Raw genomic sequence first — 19,436 nt, 5'->3', positions numbered from 1 at the left:
ATATACATATATATATATATATATATATATATATATATATATATATATATATATTTGTAATTATTTTACTCTTATGAAATATTTGCTTAGTTTCCCAAAGAAGAATACAAAGATAGACTATTTTTGGGTTTTGACCCATTTATGCTCCAATTGTTGTGTTTCAGGCCTTTTGACCTTATAGCTTTTCTTTGGGCAACTTTCACATATAACAAACAAAAAATTCATATTTGTATGCTATAGCAAAGTTTGCATAATTGCGCTCCATAGCAAACATAAAACTGTATAATTCTCTATACATATACAATTGTATAATTCGCTGGCCTAAATTGTATAATTCGCTGGCCTATTTCGCTGCAATTGTATAATTCACTATCCTATTTCACTGCAATTGTATAATGCACAATTGTATAATTCGCTGCCTATTTCGCTACAATATTTTTATAAAAATTATTTTGCATACAATTGAATCGAATTAAAATGTATGTATATTGCATAATTGTAAGTGTATAGCAAGAAGATATATGTTTTTCTCTCGCTTTATACAAAAACAGAAACACAATATATACACTTCTGTTGTATAAAGCTAGAGAAAATTGTATTTCACTGCAATTGTATAATTCGCAATTGTATAATTCGTTGGCCTTTTTCTCTGCAATATTTGTATAAAATTTGCATTTGTCTACAATTGAATTGAAGTAAAATGTTTGTAAATTGTATAATTAAGTGTATAACACGAAGATATATGTTTTTGCATGTGTATATACAATTTTCTCTCGCTTTATACATAACAGAAACAGAATTATACACTTCTGTGTATAAAGCGAGAGAGGCGAACAGAGAGTGGCGAGCGAGAATGGGAGAGTGGCGAGCGAGATTTTTGGGAGAGAGACGTCTGGCAAATTTTGGCTAACGTTTGCTATGGAGCACATTTAAATCAAACCTTAGCTACTCTATTTATTTTAGGTTATTAGTTTGCTATTATATACAATTTTCCCCTTTTCTTTCTCTCGATAAAAAGAAGTTGGGCTTTGGCCCAATACGAAATGCTTGCGAAGACTTGAGTCCAGTATAACCCGTTTGAGACATTATTATAGGAAAAATTATCTAAATATTACATTTTATTTTAGGGCAACTTCTACATATAGTAAATATAAAATTTATATTTGTATGACATAGCAAAGTTTGTATAATTGCACTCCGTAGCAAACTTTTCATATATATAATTCGCTATACATATACAATTGAAGCGAATTGTATAAAACGAGAAATGCAAAAGAGAGTTGGGCAGAGAAATATTTGTATTGTATAATTATAAGTGTATAGGACGAAGATATATGTATTTGCATGCGTTTATACAATTTTTTCTCGCTTTATACAATTAGAAATACAATTTATACAATAGAACGCGAGAGAAGCGAGCGAGAAAGGGAGAGTGGCGAGCGAGAATATGAGGGAGGGAGGGACTGACAAACAGTTTGCTATGGAACACAAATAAATCAAATGATAGCTATCATATTTATTTTATATTATTAGTTTGTCATTCTATACAATTATCCCTTTAGACGGGCTTCATAGCTATAGTTTACTAATTACGATTCGTAACTACTCTAAAATAATTGTATATGAATATTTATCCGAGGAGAAAGGAGAGAGACGCACATAACTATAACTAAAATCAAGTTGCGAACAATAGTTAATTTAAACTATAGTTATGTTTACTAACTAACAAATATATATTTGTTTATTTGCTTAAATTTTCCATTGTCTAAACCTAGAAAACAAACACTAAAACATGGGCCTTTACTAATATTATAGGCTAACATCTCCTCAAATTGGTGTGGAGTATATTATTGGGTAATTTACATAAATTTCATAGTGTTAAGAGATAATTACATTATTTCCTTAAGCTTTTTGAAATTACAGAAATTGCCCTTACAATTTATAGATTTTGGATACGTCACTGAACATCCTAATACATAGGATTCAAATACATAGAGGAGAGATGTATCCGAGAGGAAAGAGATGTGTTAGAGAGGGGTAAGAATGTACCAAAGAGGGGGTATGACATCAAGATAAACGGGGGAGAAATGTATCCGAAAGGGGAGGAGATACATCAGAGAAGGGAGGAATTTATCCGAGAGGAGATAAAATGTATTAACGAGAGGGGATCGAGGTATCCTAGATGAAAATTTTTAAGGAAAAATTACTTGGATTGGTACTTTTTAACAAAATAATTATTGATTTTAGCGATACTTTTTATTTACAATCACTTATAGCAATATTATGTTAAATCTGTGATATGTATTAGAAGTGAATTATGTATGCAATATATATGTATTATAATTGTTTTCAAAAATATATTATGCTTGTTTGGTAAGAAATTGACATATTGAATAAAAAGTATATTAAATTGTGTGATAAGTGTATTATCTTCCAATAAAACTTGTATTATATGTGAATAATAAATTGAGTTAATAACTTTGATCGTCACTCAACTATAAATTGTTTACACAAAAAATCACTCAACTTTCGTTTTCAACTCAAAAGTCACTCAATTTTTAACTTTTTTGCACAGAAAGTCACTCAACTTTCATTTCAACTCAAAAATCATTAAACTATGACTTATTTGCACAAAAAGCCACTCAACCTATTAATTGTTTTTTTCATTAAAATTTAGTGACATAGAGTTTTAATTATTAACCAAAATTTTAATAACCGAATACATACCCATTCAATGACCCGCTCCATTTAATCCAACCCGCTAAAAATATAATATTGAACATTTTATATTACCATTAATTCCCTAAATCATTCTCCCTTGTCTCCACATTCTTTCAACGAGTTAATGGTAAAATAAAATGTTCAATGTTCAATGAGGAATGATTAAGGAAATTAATGGTAAAATAAAATATTTAATATTATATTTTTAGCGGGTTGAATTAAATGGGCGGATCATTAAATGGATATATATATTTGATTCTTAAAATTTTAGTTAATAATTAAAATTTTATGTCACTAAATTTTAATGAAAAAATAATTAAATAGAAAGAAGTCATAGTTGAGTGACTTTCGAGTTGAAAATGAAAGTTGAGTGACTTTCTGTGGAAATAAATCATAGTTGAGTGACTTTTGAGTTGAAAATGAAAGTTGAGTAAATTTATGTATCAAAGTTATTATAACTTATAATAAATTGTTCTTTTTAATATGTATTAAGACTATATTATAAATATATTAAAAGTGATCAAGTGAAAAATATACTATTACATTAAATCGTAAATATTTTCTATATTTATGTAAGTTTCCCTAATAAGTTGCAGTATAAATGTTTTATCTTTTTTTATGCTTATCTTTTTACTTTTACTAACAAAACGTTCAAATTATAAATATGGAAAATAGGAAAAAACCTAAATTATGAATATCATTGCACCTCTTAAACATTTACACACAATTTAGTGCTGAAGACTACTTCAAAAATGGAACAAAAATAAACTTAAATTATAAATATTCATATTTAAAACCGTACCTTTTAAGTTCATATTCTAATTAAAATTAAAATAGGAATAAACTTGAATTATAAACATTCATAATTAAGACCTTACCTCTTAAACATCCGTATTCTAATTCAAAAATGGATTAATAATAAATTTAAATTATAAATATCAGTTTTTGGCCAAAAACATCCTTTAACTATATTCCAAAATTAAACTACACCTTTAAAGTATCATTTCTAGCAGAAAACATCCTTTAACTATATCCAAGCTTAAACTACATCATTAAAGTATCATTCTTACCATAAAACATCTTTCAAGTATTTTAGAATGAGCAATTTTTATTCTTCTGCTTGAATTCTCGTAAAACTACCCGATATATCCCACAAAGATTAAGTCGTCCCTTCCTAATTATTATTCTTAGATATGCCAAGAATATTACCGTAAATTTTTTCGTAATTGAGTTAAGAATTATGCAAAACTTTTAATTTGACCGTTTTTTCATTCATTTTTCATGTAATTTTAATTATAAATATTATTAGTTTAAATATGTTTCTTCTCAACTGAATATGCTAGAAGCAATATTTGTTGGAGACTTCCGCTTCTAATAATGTAGAATGAAACTCAATACGAGACATAATCAATATTTTGGTTACTTCAATATTAGATTGACCTAAAAATCTATTGATTTAATTGGTTAAGAAAAAAATAAAAATAATTAATCTCCAACTTCTTTCCGTTACAAAAAAGGCAAATCATATGCACTCACACCTTCCAATCTTTTAGTTTCCATAAGCAACAATCTCTAAGATTATTTATATTTTCCAAGAACTTCTTGTAGCAAGTAATGAAATTATGCAGAATAACTTTTGTTGGTAGTCACGTTAACTGCTCATGTTTTTGTAAGATCCATTAGTTTTTTGACGATATCTAACAAAAGGATGAAAGTTGTTCACTTACAAATACTTAAAGGATGTTTTTTGCTAAAAATGATACTTAAAGGATGTAGTTTAAGTTTGGAGTATAGTAGAAGATGTTTTCAGCTAGAAATAATACTTTGAGGATGTAGTTTAAGTTTGAGGTATAGTTAATGGATGTTTTTGACATCTAATTCAAAAATGGAATAATAATAAATTTAAATTATAAACATTTTCATATTTAAGACCTTTAACTCTTAAACATTCATATTCTAATTCAAAATCAAAATAGGAAAAACCTAAATTGTTTAAGATTTTGTTAGTATTAGCTTGATTATTTAATTAGTTAATGTCTAAATATGTTTTGCAGTCACATTCGTAGGTTTTTCTCATTTCTATTCACATTATGCATTGCCCTATTATAAATAGGCCGTACTACTAACTATTTTCTTACAAACTCGAAAAAATAAAATACGAAACCAAGTAAAAATGCATCATCAGAAAGTGCCTGATGATTTAGTTGTGAAGATCATCTCCTACTTGCCTTTGAAATTTGCAGTTCAATGTAAAGTTATAAGCAAAAATCTCAACATTAGGATTTCCGATCCTGAATTTTGTAAAACTTTATCCCAAAATCAAAGAATATGTACACTAATCAATTCATCAAAAAGCCGATTATTAGAAAGTCTCCACAAAATCTCCATAAACAGTAGTAGTATAACAGCCAGTCATTTCGAGACGACTTTACCTGTTAACCTTAATGTTTTAGCTATATCGAAGGGTCTAATTCTACTCGACTTTTGTGAACTTATGGAGTACTGTGTCTTCAATCCTATAACTAGCGCACACCAATTGATTCCTTATCCTGATCCTGAACAATGTTACTGGGGAGCAATTGCTCCAGCTTTTGCTGTTGACTACCCCACTTCTGATCAATATATGTTGGTAACAGTTAAGCTGACGGAAGAAGGCTACAGATTTAAAGTATTTTCATCAATTGGATGTGGTGTGTGGCATGAATTCCATTTGGGGGAAGAAAATCAATTTCTCTATGTGATGCAAGTTAATCCTGTTTACGTCAATGATTCAATCCATTGGCTCATAAGAACTTATGTTGGTGGCGTTATTCTTGTTTTCCATACAAAGAAAATAGAGGTTAAATTGATTGACCTTCCTGAAACGAATATTGATTATAATGCATTCTTAAGCATAAATTGGTTAGGCGTGGTGCACGGTTTACTTACCCATGTTTGCAGCTTACAGAATTCCATAGTCATTTCATCTCATGATTATACGAGCAATGACTGGAGTGTTTCCTATAATGTGACCACCAATTTCATTAGCGGTCTCGACTACTATAGCTATTCATTTCCAGTATGGATTGACACAGAACAGGTGTTTTTCCTAGCAGAATGTCCTCCGCTACATGATCATGATCATGATTCTGGGAGAAAGAGGTATCAAATAACTCCTGCTTTGGAGAATATTTATTGTTTTGGTTATTATCCATACGAGTTCTATGCCTTTGCACCAACTTTAGCCAGTGTTCAATCGATTCTCTCATGCTCTGTCTCCGGGCAACATGTATCATCTATCATTGAAACGTTAGATGAGCTCAAAAGATTTATCACAGACAACAACTCGTATAATTAGTTTCCTTCAATTCAATTTTGTATTTTGTCCTAAACTATACTGAGAATTACTGATTTTGGTTTTGCTAGCAACCTGTCCTGTTTCTGTTTTGGTATGTTTCATTTTTAGAAAAAAGTAGACCAATTAATGTTTTCTTCTAACAAAACTCAACAAGTTGAAAAAGATGAATTGATGTATATACCTTGTGTACTTGCTTTAAAGTTTTGAATACTGTTTAAGAATAACTATAATGGGAGAATTGATCAAATGAAGATCGATGTATCTATACTAAAAGGGTCAAATATAGCCCGATATTTATAAGTATAGTTTAAATATATCTCTCGTTATATATCTGATACTTTGACACAAATATACCCTTAATTTTAATAGAAAGAAGCATGTCAAGTTTAGATTAAATAACATATTCCCAATTTTATAAATCCAATTTGCTTAGAAACTCACTCATCTAACCACCGAATCCAATTGAGAGGGTATATTGGACCCAAAATCTAACGAAGAAAATAACAAACTATTCTTAATAATATGGAGGTATAAATATTTGAGTACTTGACCCTTTGCAATATACAAAATAAGGAAGTTGGAAAACATAGGGAAAGCCTAACAGTACCTGAAAAGGGAAAATACTTTTCCAATATTCAAATTATAAATAAGGAAAATAAATATAGTAAAACCTCTATAAATTAATACTGGATAAATTAAGGAAAACTTTTATATATAGCCATTTAAAAATAATTAATTATTCTATATAGCTATAGTTTGATAATTACAATTTGTAGCGACATGTTATATGGAGGAGAGAGGCAAGCGAGATTGGAAGAGAGAGGAGAGAGGCGAGAGAGAGGGGGAAAAGAGTGAGAGAAAAGTCAATTGTATATGTACATTGGTTAGATAATTGTATATTATACATATATATTTGTATATATGGCAAGAGAGATTGGGAGAGGAGGAGAAAGGCGAGTGAGATCGAGAGAGGGAGGAGAGAGGCGAGCGAGAGAGGGCAGAGAGTGGGAGAGAGGTGAATTGTATATGTACATATGTTAAATAATTGTATTTTATACATATGTATTTGTATATATAGCAAGCGAGATTGGGAGAGGGAGGAGAAAGGCGAGTGAGATCGAGAGAGGGAGGAGAGAGGCGAGCGAGAGAGGGCAGAGAGTGGGAGAGAGGTGAATTGTATATGTACATATGTTAAATAATTGTATTTTATACATATGTATTTGTATATATAGCAAGCGAGATTGGGAGAGGGAGGAGAAAGGCGAGTGAGATCGAGAGAGGGAGGAGAGAGGCGAGCGAGAGAGGGCAGAGAGTGGGAGAGAGGTGAATTGTATATGTACATATGTTAAATAATTGTATTTTATACATATGTATTTGTATATATAGCAAGCGAGATTGGGAGAGGGAGGAGAAAGGCGAGTGAGATCGAGAGAGGGAGGAGAGAGGCGAGCGAGAGAGGGCAGAGAGTGGGAGAGAGGTGAATTGTATATGTACATATGTTAAATAATTGTATTTTATACATATGTATTTGTATATATAGCAAGCGAGATTGGGAGAGGGAGGAGAAAGGCGAGTGAGATCGAGAGAGGGAGGAGAGAGGCGAGCGAGAGAGGGCAGAGAGTGGGAGAGAGGTGAATTGTATATGTACATATGTTAAATAATTGTATTTTATACATATGTATTTGTATATATAGCAAGCGAGATTGGGAGAGGGAGGAGAAAGGCGAGTGAGATCGAGAGAGGGAGGAGAGAGGCGAGCGAGAGAGGGCAGAGAGTGGGAGAGAGGTGAATTGTATATGTACATATGTTAAATAATTGTATTTTATACATATGTATTTGTATATATAGCAAGCGAGATTGGGAGAGGGAGGAGAAAGGCGAGTGAGATCGAGAGAGGGAGGAGAGAGGCGAGCGAGAGAGGGCAGAGAGTGGGAGAGAGGTGAATTGTATATGTACATATGTTAAATAATTGTATTTTATACATATGTATTTGTATATATAGCAAGCGAGATTGGGAGAGGGAGGAGAAAGGCGAGTGAGATCGAGAGAGGGAGGAGAGAGGCGAGCGAGAGAGGGCAGAGAGTGGGAGAGAGGTGAATTGTATATGTACATATGTTAAATAATTGTATTTTATACATATGTATTTGTATATATAGCAAGCGAGATTGGGAGAGGGAGGAGAAAGGCGAGTGAGATCGAGAGAGGGAGGAGAGAGGCGAGCGAGAGAGGGCAGAGAGTGGGAGAGAGGTGAATTGTATATGTACATATGTTAAATAATTGTATTTTATACATATGTATTTGTATATATAGCAAGCGAGATTGGGAGAGGGAGGAGAAAGGCGAGTGAGATCGAGAGAGGGAGGAGAGAGGCGAGCGAGAGAGGGCAGAGAGTGGGAGAGAGGTGAATTGTATATGTACATATGTTAAATAATTGTATTTTATACATATGTATTTGTATATATAGCAAGCGAGATTGGGAGAGGGAGGAGAAAGGCGAGTGAGATCGAGAGAGGGAGGAGAGAGGCGAGCGAGAGAGGGCAGAGAGTGGGAGAGAGGTGAATTGTATATGTACATATGTTAAATAATTGTATTTTATACATATGTATTTGTATATATAGCAAGCGAGATTGGGAGAGGGAGGAGAAAGGCGAGTGAGATCGAGAGAGGGAGGAGAGAGGCGAGCGAGAGAGGGCAGAGAGTGGGAGAGAGGTGAATTGTATATGTACATATGTTAAATAATTGTATTTTATACATATGTATTTGTATATATAGCAAGCGAGATTGGGAGAGGGAGGAGAAAGGCGAGTGAGATCGAGAGAGGGAGGAGAGAGGCGAGCGAGAGAGGGCAGAGAGTGGGAGAGAGGTGAATTGTATATGTACATATGTTAAATAATTGTATTTTATACATATGTATTTGTATATATAGCAAGCGAGATTGGGAGAGGGAGGAGAAAGGCGAGTGAGATCGAGAGAGGGAGGAGAGAGGCGAGCGAGAGAGGGCAGAGAGTGGGAGAGAGGTGAATTGTATATGTACATATGTTAAATAATTGTATTTTATACATATGTATTTGTATATATAGCAAGCGAGATTGGGAGAGGGAGGAGAAAGGCGAGTGAGATCGAGAGAGGGAGGAGAGAGGCGAGCGAGAGAGGGCAGAGAGTGGGAGAGAGGTGAATTGTATATGTACATATGTTAAATAATTGTATATTATACATATATATTTGTATATATGGCAAGAGAGATTGGGAGAGGGAGGAGAAAGGCGAGTGAGATCGAGAGAGGGAGGAGAGAGGCGAGCGAGATCGAGAGAGGGAGGAGAGAGGCGAGTGAGAAAGGACAGAGAGTGGGAGAGAAGTGAATTGCATATGTATATATTGTATATTATACATATGTATTTGTATATATAGCAAGCGAGATTGGGAGAGGGAGGAGAGAGGCGAGCGAGATTGAGAGGGTGAGGAGAGAGGCGAGCGAGAGAGGGCAGAGAGTGGGAGAGAGGTGAATTGTATATGTACATATGTTAAATAATTGTATATTATACATATGTATTTGTATATCCTGGAAAATTATACATAAACAAACATGACTAATTATACAAATTCGAAGATAGCCCACATAATTAATGTATAATGTTAGTCACGAGTGATAATTATAGCAAACTATAGCTATGATGAGTAATTAAATAGTATAAGTTTGTTTAGCTGCATAATTTTCCCATAAATTAATAATCTCTATATAATAATATTTTCCTCCGGTCCCGACTTGGGCAAATGGAGAAAATCATCAATTTCGATAAGATAATATATGGTCCCATTAATATCATAAATTAATAATTCTTTAAAAGTACAAATATATCGAAGACAATTTAGTGAAATATGACTCTATTGTGTTCCGTTTTTTCTTAAAATATAAAATCTTGTTGAAGCTCATCTCTAACTTTTCTTATTGCATCCAAGAGCTTTGATGTTGTCTTTTCGAACTGCATTATAAAATGAGAAGAGTTGTAAATGCGATAAGTGTTTCATTATGCGTAATTGGTTTCAAAGATATAGTATCATCTCTAACTTCATCATCAACATTGATTTTTCTGATGCTATTCACAATTTTTTCTAAGCTTTGGACTTCTGAACATATATCACTTATTGACATCCATTTTATTGTAGTAATCGGGATTATTCGTCAATAACCTCAAGTTCATGAATGATGTTTTCACAAGTAGGTTCATTTAAATTCTTTGAGATTGCATCCTCCGGACCAATTGCACAGTGTCGAAAACAGTGTGTTATTGTCTTAGATATATTTGTTGTCCAAATATGAATTGCAAAATTGATAGCATCCAAAACATTAATTTTTCCTGGATTAGTTTGTCCCATTTCATAGTCTTCTAATATTCTACGATAAAATCTGTTCGATAATATATCTTGAAAGCTCTTATTATCCCAACGTCACAAGGTTGAAATTAGTAAGATACAATAATTTTTACGTATTCTTGTACTTTATGTATACTTTTTAAAAATGTGAAATCAATATATATGATACATAAATTAGTAAGATACAATGATTATGATATATTCTAAACTAACCTTTATTAAATCTCAAACCCTTCTTTAAATTAATAAATATAATTTATTGATTAAATAATATTTATATAAAATAATAAAATTTAATGGTTCCACCTATATTAATTTATAGAGATTTTATTGTACTTGGCCTCTTAGGTTAAATATTTGATGTCCATCTTTATGTTCGATTCCTCCAAAATTCAAAAATTTTAATTCTCTCTCTTTTTTGGTCTTTCCATTCAATAATATAAAAAATTCTGGTTCTCGATGCTTGAATATGGAACTGAATGAAGATATTGTTGTGGATATCATCTCCCGCTTACCTGTGAAGCTTACAGTTCAATGTAAAGTTCTAAGCAAAAGTTTCAACAATAAACTGTGTGAACCAAATATTTCACAAAGTTTTGCTTGACGATGGTTTCGTGATCAAAATATTACTAATCTACTCATCTATTCGACACCATCACCAACACAATTATCATATGAAATATCAAACTATTCCGGTAAATTCTTTTGCAGCAATCCTAGGCTCCAACTTGCGTACGAAAGACATTTTCATCGCGTAACGTTTCACATTAGCCCATATCCCTAAGACAGAGCTTCCCCCTTACAAAGTCCACTCTAAAAATTTCCCGGAGATTACTGCAACATTAGATGAGCTCAGATGTCTGATTGCTAATAAACCTAGAGTTGATCGTGTCACGAAAACAACCATAAATAATAGGCTGTTTGCGCGCTGTTACAGGTTCTAGATGCTAATGTGTTATATATCAAACTAAACATTTCATTATTTATATATTTCATGTATTACTGATCACTGCATAGTTGATCTCTTATTCAAAGGGGCGAAATGTTTCAGGGATTAATGTTTCTCGTAGTTTGATTGGTTATCTACTTATGCTTACAGACAGACTTAAAAGGAAGAAAGAGTTTTGTTTCATTTTACTGCTGTCCACCTTTACCCAACCCAAAAGGGTGGAACCAATCTATGAAACATGAGAGTTTGTTGATGTTCGAAACTTAGCTCATCTTTTAGTTAAAGGCGGATTCAGGATATTAACTCTATGGCTCCAACCTTTAAAGTTTGTATTTCTAATATTGTAGGCTCAGACTTATCATTTGTTGCAATTTTAATACATCAATTTATGCTTCGCATCAATAGTTTTGGATTCAAATTCACCCGCCATATCAACTGTACATCCACCCATGCTTTCAGCACCAGATATTTGAGGCGCTATAGTTTGTATTTGAAGACTTCAGCTTAAAGATTTGAAAATATTCACAAGTTGTTATGAAAACATTTTGACAAAATTTTCTGTTGATTGACACTGAACCTTGACCTCTGCTGTGAAAATTGCTCGTACTGGTCTGTGGTCCGACAGCTTACTCTCACCTCGACTATACTGCCTTTGTTTCAGTCCCTTCCCAAACCATATAATCCTATCACACCTGCATAATTTTTACACTACTTACTATAATTTCTTCTAGAACATTAATTCGCTAGTTCTTTTCCATTTGTGTTATGAGATCGATCACTTACCAGGCAGGGGTTCGATTCTTTTCCTTTTTCCCTTTCTGATTATTGCAGCCATAATAATCATCAGAATCTAGATTGTATTTATATGTCGGTGCAAACTCAATTTCCTCCTCATTCCAACCCTCAAAGGTGCAGCCCTCTCTTAGCTCCGCCTTCAACTTCAATGTCCAATTTAAGATCAGTAATTAATTAACGGTTGAATTTAGCTGATGGATTTCAGTTCTAACATCGTCGAACTTTTAGATCATCGATTCAATTTGACTCGTTATAGCAGGTTATTTACTTCTGCTTACAGAACTTAAAACTTTCAAACTTCGTTGAATCGATTTTTCTTTTGCTGATGTAATACAAAAATACCTGATCGTTTTGTAACAACGTGCTCCATTGCCTGTCATTGACTAAAGATCTAGTTGTGGGTTCTGGTAAGCAAATCCTGTAGTTCAAGTCGCCAAGCCAAATTACTCTGCTGCATGAGATTACGCAACTTGTGACAGTTAGAAAATACTTAAAAATTAATCTCTGCCTGCAAATTGTGGATATTAATTAGTACCTATTACAAGATATGCACCACTTGATGTATAAAACAAAAAAAAAAGAAGCAATCAAATCTTCTTCCTTTTGTGTTAAATAAATGAAATTGTTGACTTCTTTGCTAAAATAAGTGAGACTCATACAAGGGGTTAGGTAAGAATTTTGACGCTCCTAGTTTTTTCAACTAATTATAGGGAATATTTGCCTGCTCGAGTAGTTTAGGCAACGACTCAAGCAGGCAATATTACCAGAACAAGCAAAACCATATTCATAACCTGGTGATATTATGGATAGGGCGAACACTCGAGCTAATAGAAAAGAAGTACACTATAAGGAAGACTGAGTGACAAGGGTTTGATTCGAAACGCTCTCGTCAGAAAATTATACTCTGAAAAAAGAAACATATAAGAGAGGTAAACATACTCGTGTTGTAAAATCTTTCTCGGCAAACATTGAAATGGATCAGAGGAAAATTGTGTGCGTGATAGTATTTGAGAGGCATTTGCATTTCGCTCTCTCTTGTCTCCTTCTTTTCCACCAGAAGCCAAATGACTACACACAAAGCAGAAACTTGTTTCGTGCAAGCAAAATCTAACCGAAACTGAACCCTGTATATATATGTTCAATTTCTAAAAATTAGTACTAGTAATTAACCAAATACGAGTAGAAAAAGGGCGTTTGGACATAAAAATTGTGAAATTAGGATATTTGTTTTCAAGTTGAAATCAGGATGTGAATGATTTGTACCTTGTTACCGAGGCAGCCGAAAATACCACAGCCTACAGAGGAGACACTTATATGCCTGATATAAGGAAGCAGGGGAGACCTTGCCCAGATGGTAATAAAAATTCCTACCATTTGTTTGCTAATTATGCATTCAAAATATGGTGAATTACTAGTTTTCGTAGTAGCAGTAAAGGATCCCTCTCTCTTTAATGGATAAACCTTTTGATGACTTTCTCCAAGCTCCGCCTTGTGATGAAGACGAATATCATCAGTCTTGTTAAGAGCTGTTCTAATAAGAGAATTCCATTGCATAGATATGCTTGTATTCTCTTGCACTAAGATGTTTCCGGCATTCAAAGGTACAATTTCTTGAAACCTGATACAAATTTGCGGTTATTCAGTTCTTTTCATATTAAAATTACTGATCTTTACTTACTATAAACAGTAAAGTCAATAAACATTACCCGAGAACGTAGATATCAGCCAAATTGTTTTCATCATGGACCAAGTCTTCCATGTTTAACTCGGAAGGTGGTGCAATGCCTCCAACATTCCATGAGCTAACAAATAATCTGTTTGTTTTTTTTCAATAAACGGAAAGGAAATATAAGATGAAACTAGCATTGAAGAATTTTAATAACGTAAAATTTATAAGACTGAGAAATGTATATATACGTCAAATTTTGAATTTGAGCAGGCGTAGTTTGATAATCAACTTCATGATTCTGTCTGTCTTCAAGGATGTTGTTAGCTGCTAAAGCAAGCCACATGACCTCGGAGGAGACGAAACAAAATGCAGAACTTATATCATAATACTTATGTGGGGAAGAAGCATAGAGATGGTGGGCAATAAGTATGTATATATATAAAGGGGGACAAAAAGAGCAAGCTGATTTCCGAGAGTTCAGTTAAATTCAGTAACTTTGACTTAATATGTGTAAACCTGTAAACTAAAAGTTCTGACTCCGTCCAGTCCAGTTAGGGCTACAAAATGCTAATGGTTGGTTTGGTCTATTATGGAATGCTTATAAAGGGAAAGAAGTTGTTAAACACAGCAGTAAAAGCAAAAAAATTAATGAATGAATGAATTGTTAACATAATCAATTGGAAAGACATGAAGCATAAGGGGAATGTGATGTGAGGGATGATGCAAGTTGGATTAAATTTTAATAAACCGAAAGCGGAAGGTAAGTTTAATTATAAACTACTTATTGGAAAAAAGCGTCTATGATGATTGGAAAGGTTGTCACTTTTCCCTAATAAATATATTGTTTTGGGACTAACTATACTTTGGTAAATAGATACAGAAAGAGTTTAAATATATTTCCTCCGTCCCATTTAATATGTCATCATCTTCAATATATAGCTGAATCATAATACTTAATTTATGCATAAATTATCATATTTTGTCTATTATATTCTTGATAGAGTAGTTAATTAATCTTGAAAATATATTCATTATTTATTATAAAAATTGACTTAAGAAAATATTAAATAAGGGTAGAAAAGTAAAATTACATCATTTCTTAATGCAAGCGCAAACTAAAAAAGTGACATATAAAATGAGACAGGAGGGAGCAGTACTTATGATAATTACATTTTCAACTCAAACTCCCATGTGGAAACAAAAAATATGAAACTTGAAATGGTAAGGATCAAACTTATCAAGTGTCGTTTGAAAACGAATAAAGTAAAAATATTTTTTTAAAAAAAGATAAAGAGACAAGTATTTAAATTGATTTGGTGATCAATTGATTTATATCCACGAATAGAAATGAGCAATCTAGGGTAATAAAATATGATAAAATATGTTATTTTGGACCACTTCAAGAGTGATCAATTTGGAGAAGCACAAACAAATGATTGTGTACGTTAAATATTTTTAGGTGCCTCAATTGCATCCATACTCTCTTATCTTTTCTCCTATTTGTCTGGTAGGTCAGACGTATATAATAATCAAGATACGATAATTGTTTACTACTAATTAATTAGCTCCTTCCTTGATTGGGCTATTTGTGTTGATGACAACCATCGCACATCAGATCGAGATAGAGAACCTTGTGAAGAATTAAAGTTGATTTTTTTATCGTAAAAAAAATATCTTAGATATTTAATAGAATTTTCTAGATTGTTGTACAGTAAGTATCTTTGATGCGTATAGTTAAGAAAAATCTAATTGTTCAAGATAATTAGATATTTATAGTAAAGTATAGAAATATCTAGATTGTTGTTACATAAATAGAACTTAGAAGATAAGGATATCTAGTTATTTCTTGTAGATGTATTAGAATAATTTCTAGAAGTATAAATAGAGGTGACATTAGACATTTGTAATCAACCCAAAACAGAGTCGATTCAAGAGTCTTCTTCCACAAACAAGTTCTCCTTTCTGGCTTCCTCTTTCTTAGTTGAATCTTTCGATCTTAATTGACGATCTTGAACTAGCAAAAGGTCTCCGATTATACTTTTCTTCTGCTATTCTCTACGAACTCGACTTGGGTCTTGGGCAGCCCTTACTTTGAGCTAGTTTTTTGGGGTATGAGTTAACCCCCAAGATTTAATTTGACCTGGTATTAGAGCAGAGCCCAATGGATCAGTTATAGGGCTCTCAACCCGTACGAGGATTGGAATATACTTTCAATCATTGAATCCCATGCTTCAAACCGGACAATGGATAGAACTTGGATTAAAAATGTGTGGATTTAAGTGCGAGGTAACGAGTGTTGATGAGAATGATCCCATATTGCCTATCAGATCGAGACAAGAATCCTGAATTTCTTATAAGGCGTGATCAATACTCTTTCCTTTTTAAGTAACTTTTAAATGTAAATTAGTTTCAAAACCTAATTGAATAATTTGTGTATAGTGCAATATAAACCAATTCACCAGGATTCCACCCTTTCCAAAAAGAGAAGTTGTATATATGTATATATATATATATATATATATAAATATATATATACATATATATATATATACACATATATATATATATACATATATATATATACATATGTATGTATTTATATGTATGTATGTATTTATATACACACACACACACACACATATATATATATATGTATATATATATATTTATATACATATATATATATATATATATATATACATATATATGTACATATATGTATGTATACATATATATGTACATATATATATATATATGTATATAAATACATACATACATACATATATATACATATATATATATATGTATGTATGTATGTATTTATATGTATGTATGTATTTATATGTATGTATGTATTTATATATATATATATATATATATATATGTATGTATGTATGTATGTATATATGTATGTATGTATATATATATGTATGTATGTATGTATTTTTAGTTAGATTAAATCATTTAATCAATAATAAGTAGAATTAATTTGGCGTAAATATCCGAGGGTTCAGGCTGATACTATTAACAAAAAAAGTACGATATACAGGTCGATGTCAATAGTAAAATCTACATTAATTTAGGAAAATTCGAACAACATATATTATTATTATTATTATATAGAAATCCAGTGTTTGTACTTCAAGTTGAGTCACAGTGATAATTAATAGGCAGTATCAACCACTAATATCAATGCTTTTTTATAATTGGATGGACGGAGAAAAAAAAATTGAATGCCAACTGCCAAATCCAAAAAAGTGTACTCTACTTCAGTCAACTAATTGGCTTTGCTCCCTCCGTTTAAAAAAGAATGAGCTTCTTTCCTTTTTAGTATGTTTAAAAAAGAATGATTTTTTTCTTTTTTGATAATAACTTTCTACGTGGCATGTTAAAACAAGATTAAAGGGCAATTTTGTATATTTGACATAACTTTAATTTAATTTAGAACCACATATTAAAAATCTTCTTTATTTTCTTAGACTCCGTGCTAAGTCAAATTAGGTCATTCTTTGTAAAACGGAAAGAGTATTTTTTATTTGGGGTTAGGCTTTGAACACCAATCAACTTCTCCAAATGATCAACTACAGTGCAGTGACATATCTCAATAAAAAAAAAATAAAGGTATTTTTATCAGCCAAAAGAAAAATTTAATGCTTATTGCTCAAATTGTATTGGTTGTAAATTGGCCTCATTAATTACTAGCTAATCATGATTAAGAACCCTTTTTTGGAGGATAATATTATTAATTCATCTTTTCTATTTATTACTTTCTCTTAATTTTATTTTTTCAAACATATGACAGTTCAACTAATTTAAATTTATATTATAATATAAGCTTTATTAAGATAGAAAATACATGTTATAAAATACTTTATATGTTTATTTATTAAAAAAATGATCTAACGATTCTTAACAAGAGCCATTAGCATATATATATATTTATAAGAAAACTAGGTAAATATTTCGAGCTTCACGCGGTGGAGAATCACGTTAATAATCTACTTCTGAATATTTGATAATATAAGTGTTTTCGGGAGGATACATCCTTACGATAAATTGTCAAGAATATTTCATCCAAAGAATAAATGAAATATTTTTTTAATCTTAAAACAAAAAATATTTGATTCTTAGTGTTTATGAATTTTGTTATTAATTCTTCATTTTACTATAGTTATTCATCACCAAAGTCTTTAGAAAAGATATGTAATTGTTTCATTTTCTATATTTGTATTTTCAAAAAGTGGTACAAACATTTTATTCATCAATTGCGAGAGTTTTTCTCCTATTCAAGGCCTTAACATCAAAATCTAAATATCATACATCTTATATAATTAGTTGTGTACTTAATAAGTTAATTAAAATTTAAAAACACATCTCTTGGAATCCAATGAAATAACATATGTCGCTCAAATAATTTGGATTAAATGATGCCTTTGCAAGTCCTTTATTCAAAATTATTCAAAGTCAATGACACTACTTTGATAGCCAAAAGACATATTTTGTTGTTTATGTTTTTGATCAATATGGTTAAAACTTTTATTTGTGACTTTTAATCTAAAGTTTATAAGTAGATAATTATTTCTTTAATATTTGATTAATATGGATTCATCCTACTTTGAATGGTAATTCATTGACTCTAACCCTACATTTGAACCCCAAATGTTTGATTAAAGTTGAGTACAATACTTCAAATTTCACTATCTTCCTTTATTTTTTGGATGTCACTAATCGATTGAATGTCTCAATAAGATAAAAAGTTGAATAACTAAAACTCCAAGGTGGTGTGGAACCACAATAACTTTTGAAACCCAAAAGTCCCTTATTGGACATTCCATGTATCTTTTTGCCAATGAAAACTCTATAAAGATCAAAATCATTTATTTTAAAAGTTAAAGAATTCTAATCTACATGACACCAATAGTCTAATGATTACATTAAACTCTTGATTAACATATCTTTACTTGAACAAAATGATCAAAAGCATAAACATAAACAACAAAGTTTTAAAACATGTACTCAAAAATAAATATTAATAGAATAAGCATATAAACATACCAGGATTTGCGACAATAGAATAAAACAGAAAGGAAAAAATTGAGCCTGCTGGATGCACATTGTCCCCTTAAGTAAATTATTATCCCAACTTCATGTTCTCAAGTTGCAGAGAACAATCCGAACTGAGGCAATCTTTCCGGATTCGCTCCGCCTTACAGCCTTTCAGGGCTAGTCCATTTGGGCTTGAGCTTGCACGGAAACAAGCGCAACCTAGAATTGTATAAAAGCACCAGATCCCCAACCATAAACTCTCGTTTTTTAATCTTTAGGTCATGGTACTTCTTCATTTTTTCTTTGTAGAGGGCTGATCTTTTATAAGCTTTCAGGTAAATTTTATCGAGTTCACTCAACCCAGTTAACCGTTAGTACCCGAGGTTTAAAAAAATACATCCTCTCACGATGGAACAATTCTATTCACCAGTTTATTGATACAAAAACAATGATGTTAGTGAGCCATTTAACAGGAGCAAATTAAACAAATATTTAATTGTGTAGAAGAAGAAGTTCAAAATTTTTGTTGTTTTAAAATGAGAGAAAAT

General features: G+C 31.6%; 1 protein-coding gene across 1 annotated transcript; it reads right to left on the bottom strand.

Annotated features, from left to right (window-relative positions):
• Positions 1-11,556: 11,556 nt before the first annotated feature.
• LOC107014021 (type IV inositol polyphosphate 5-phosphatase 9-like) lies at positions 11,557-14,241 on the bottom strand. Its single transcript, XM_015213888.2, has 7 exons — positions 14,091-14,241; positions 13,880-13,987; positions 13,437-13,791; positions 13,113-13,297; positions 12,516-12,624; positions 12,162-12,316; positions 11,557-12,070 (listed from the first exon to the last, which is right to left on the bottom strand). The coding sequence occupies exons 1-7, from the start codon at positions 14,183-14,185 to the stop codon at positions 11,911-11,913; spliced, it is 1,167 nt and encodes a 388-aa protein (XP_015069374.1). The 5' UTR covers positions 14,186-14,241; the 3' UTR covers positions 11,557-11,910.
• Between the last annotated feature and the right edge of the window lie 5,195 nt (positions 14,242-19,436).

The sequence above is a fragment of the Solanum pennellii genome, chromosome 3 (genome assembly GCF_001406875.1).
Source record: "Solanum pennellii chromosome 3, SPENNV200".
Lineage (NCBI taxonomy): Eukaryota > Viridiplantae > Streptophyta > Magnoliopsida > Solanales > Solanaceae > Solanum > Solanum pennellii.
The sequence above is the reverse complement of the archived record's forward strand: the minus strand, read 5'-3'. Positions and strand labels throughout refer to the sequence as shown.

Coding starts and splice junctions, on each gene's coding strand:
- LOC107014021 (XM_015213888.2), bottom strand. CDS start 14,185: ATGTGGCTTGCTTTAGCAGCTAACAACATCCTTGAAGACAGACAGAAT. Junction 13,988..14,090: donor GCTCAAATTCAAAATTTGAC/GTATATATACAT, acceptor AAAAACAAACAG/ATTATTTGTTAGCTCATGGA. Junction 12,071..12,161: donor AAGAATCGAACCCCTGCCTG/GTAAGTGATCGA, acceptor AAAATTATGCAG/GTGTGATAGGATTATATGGT.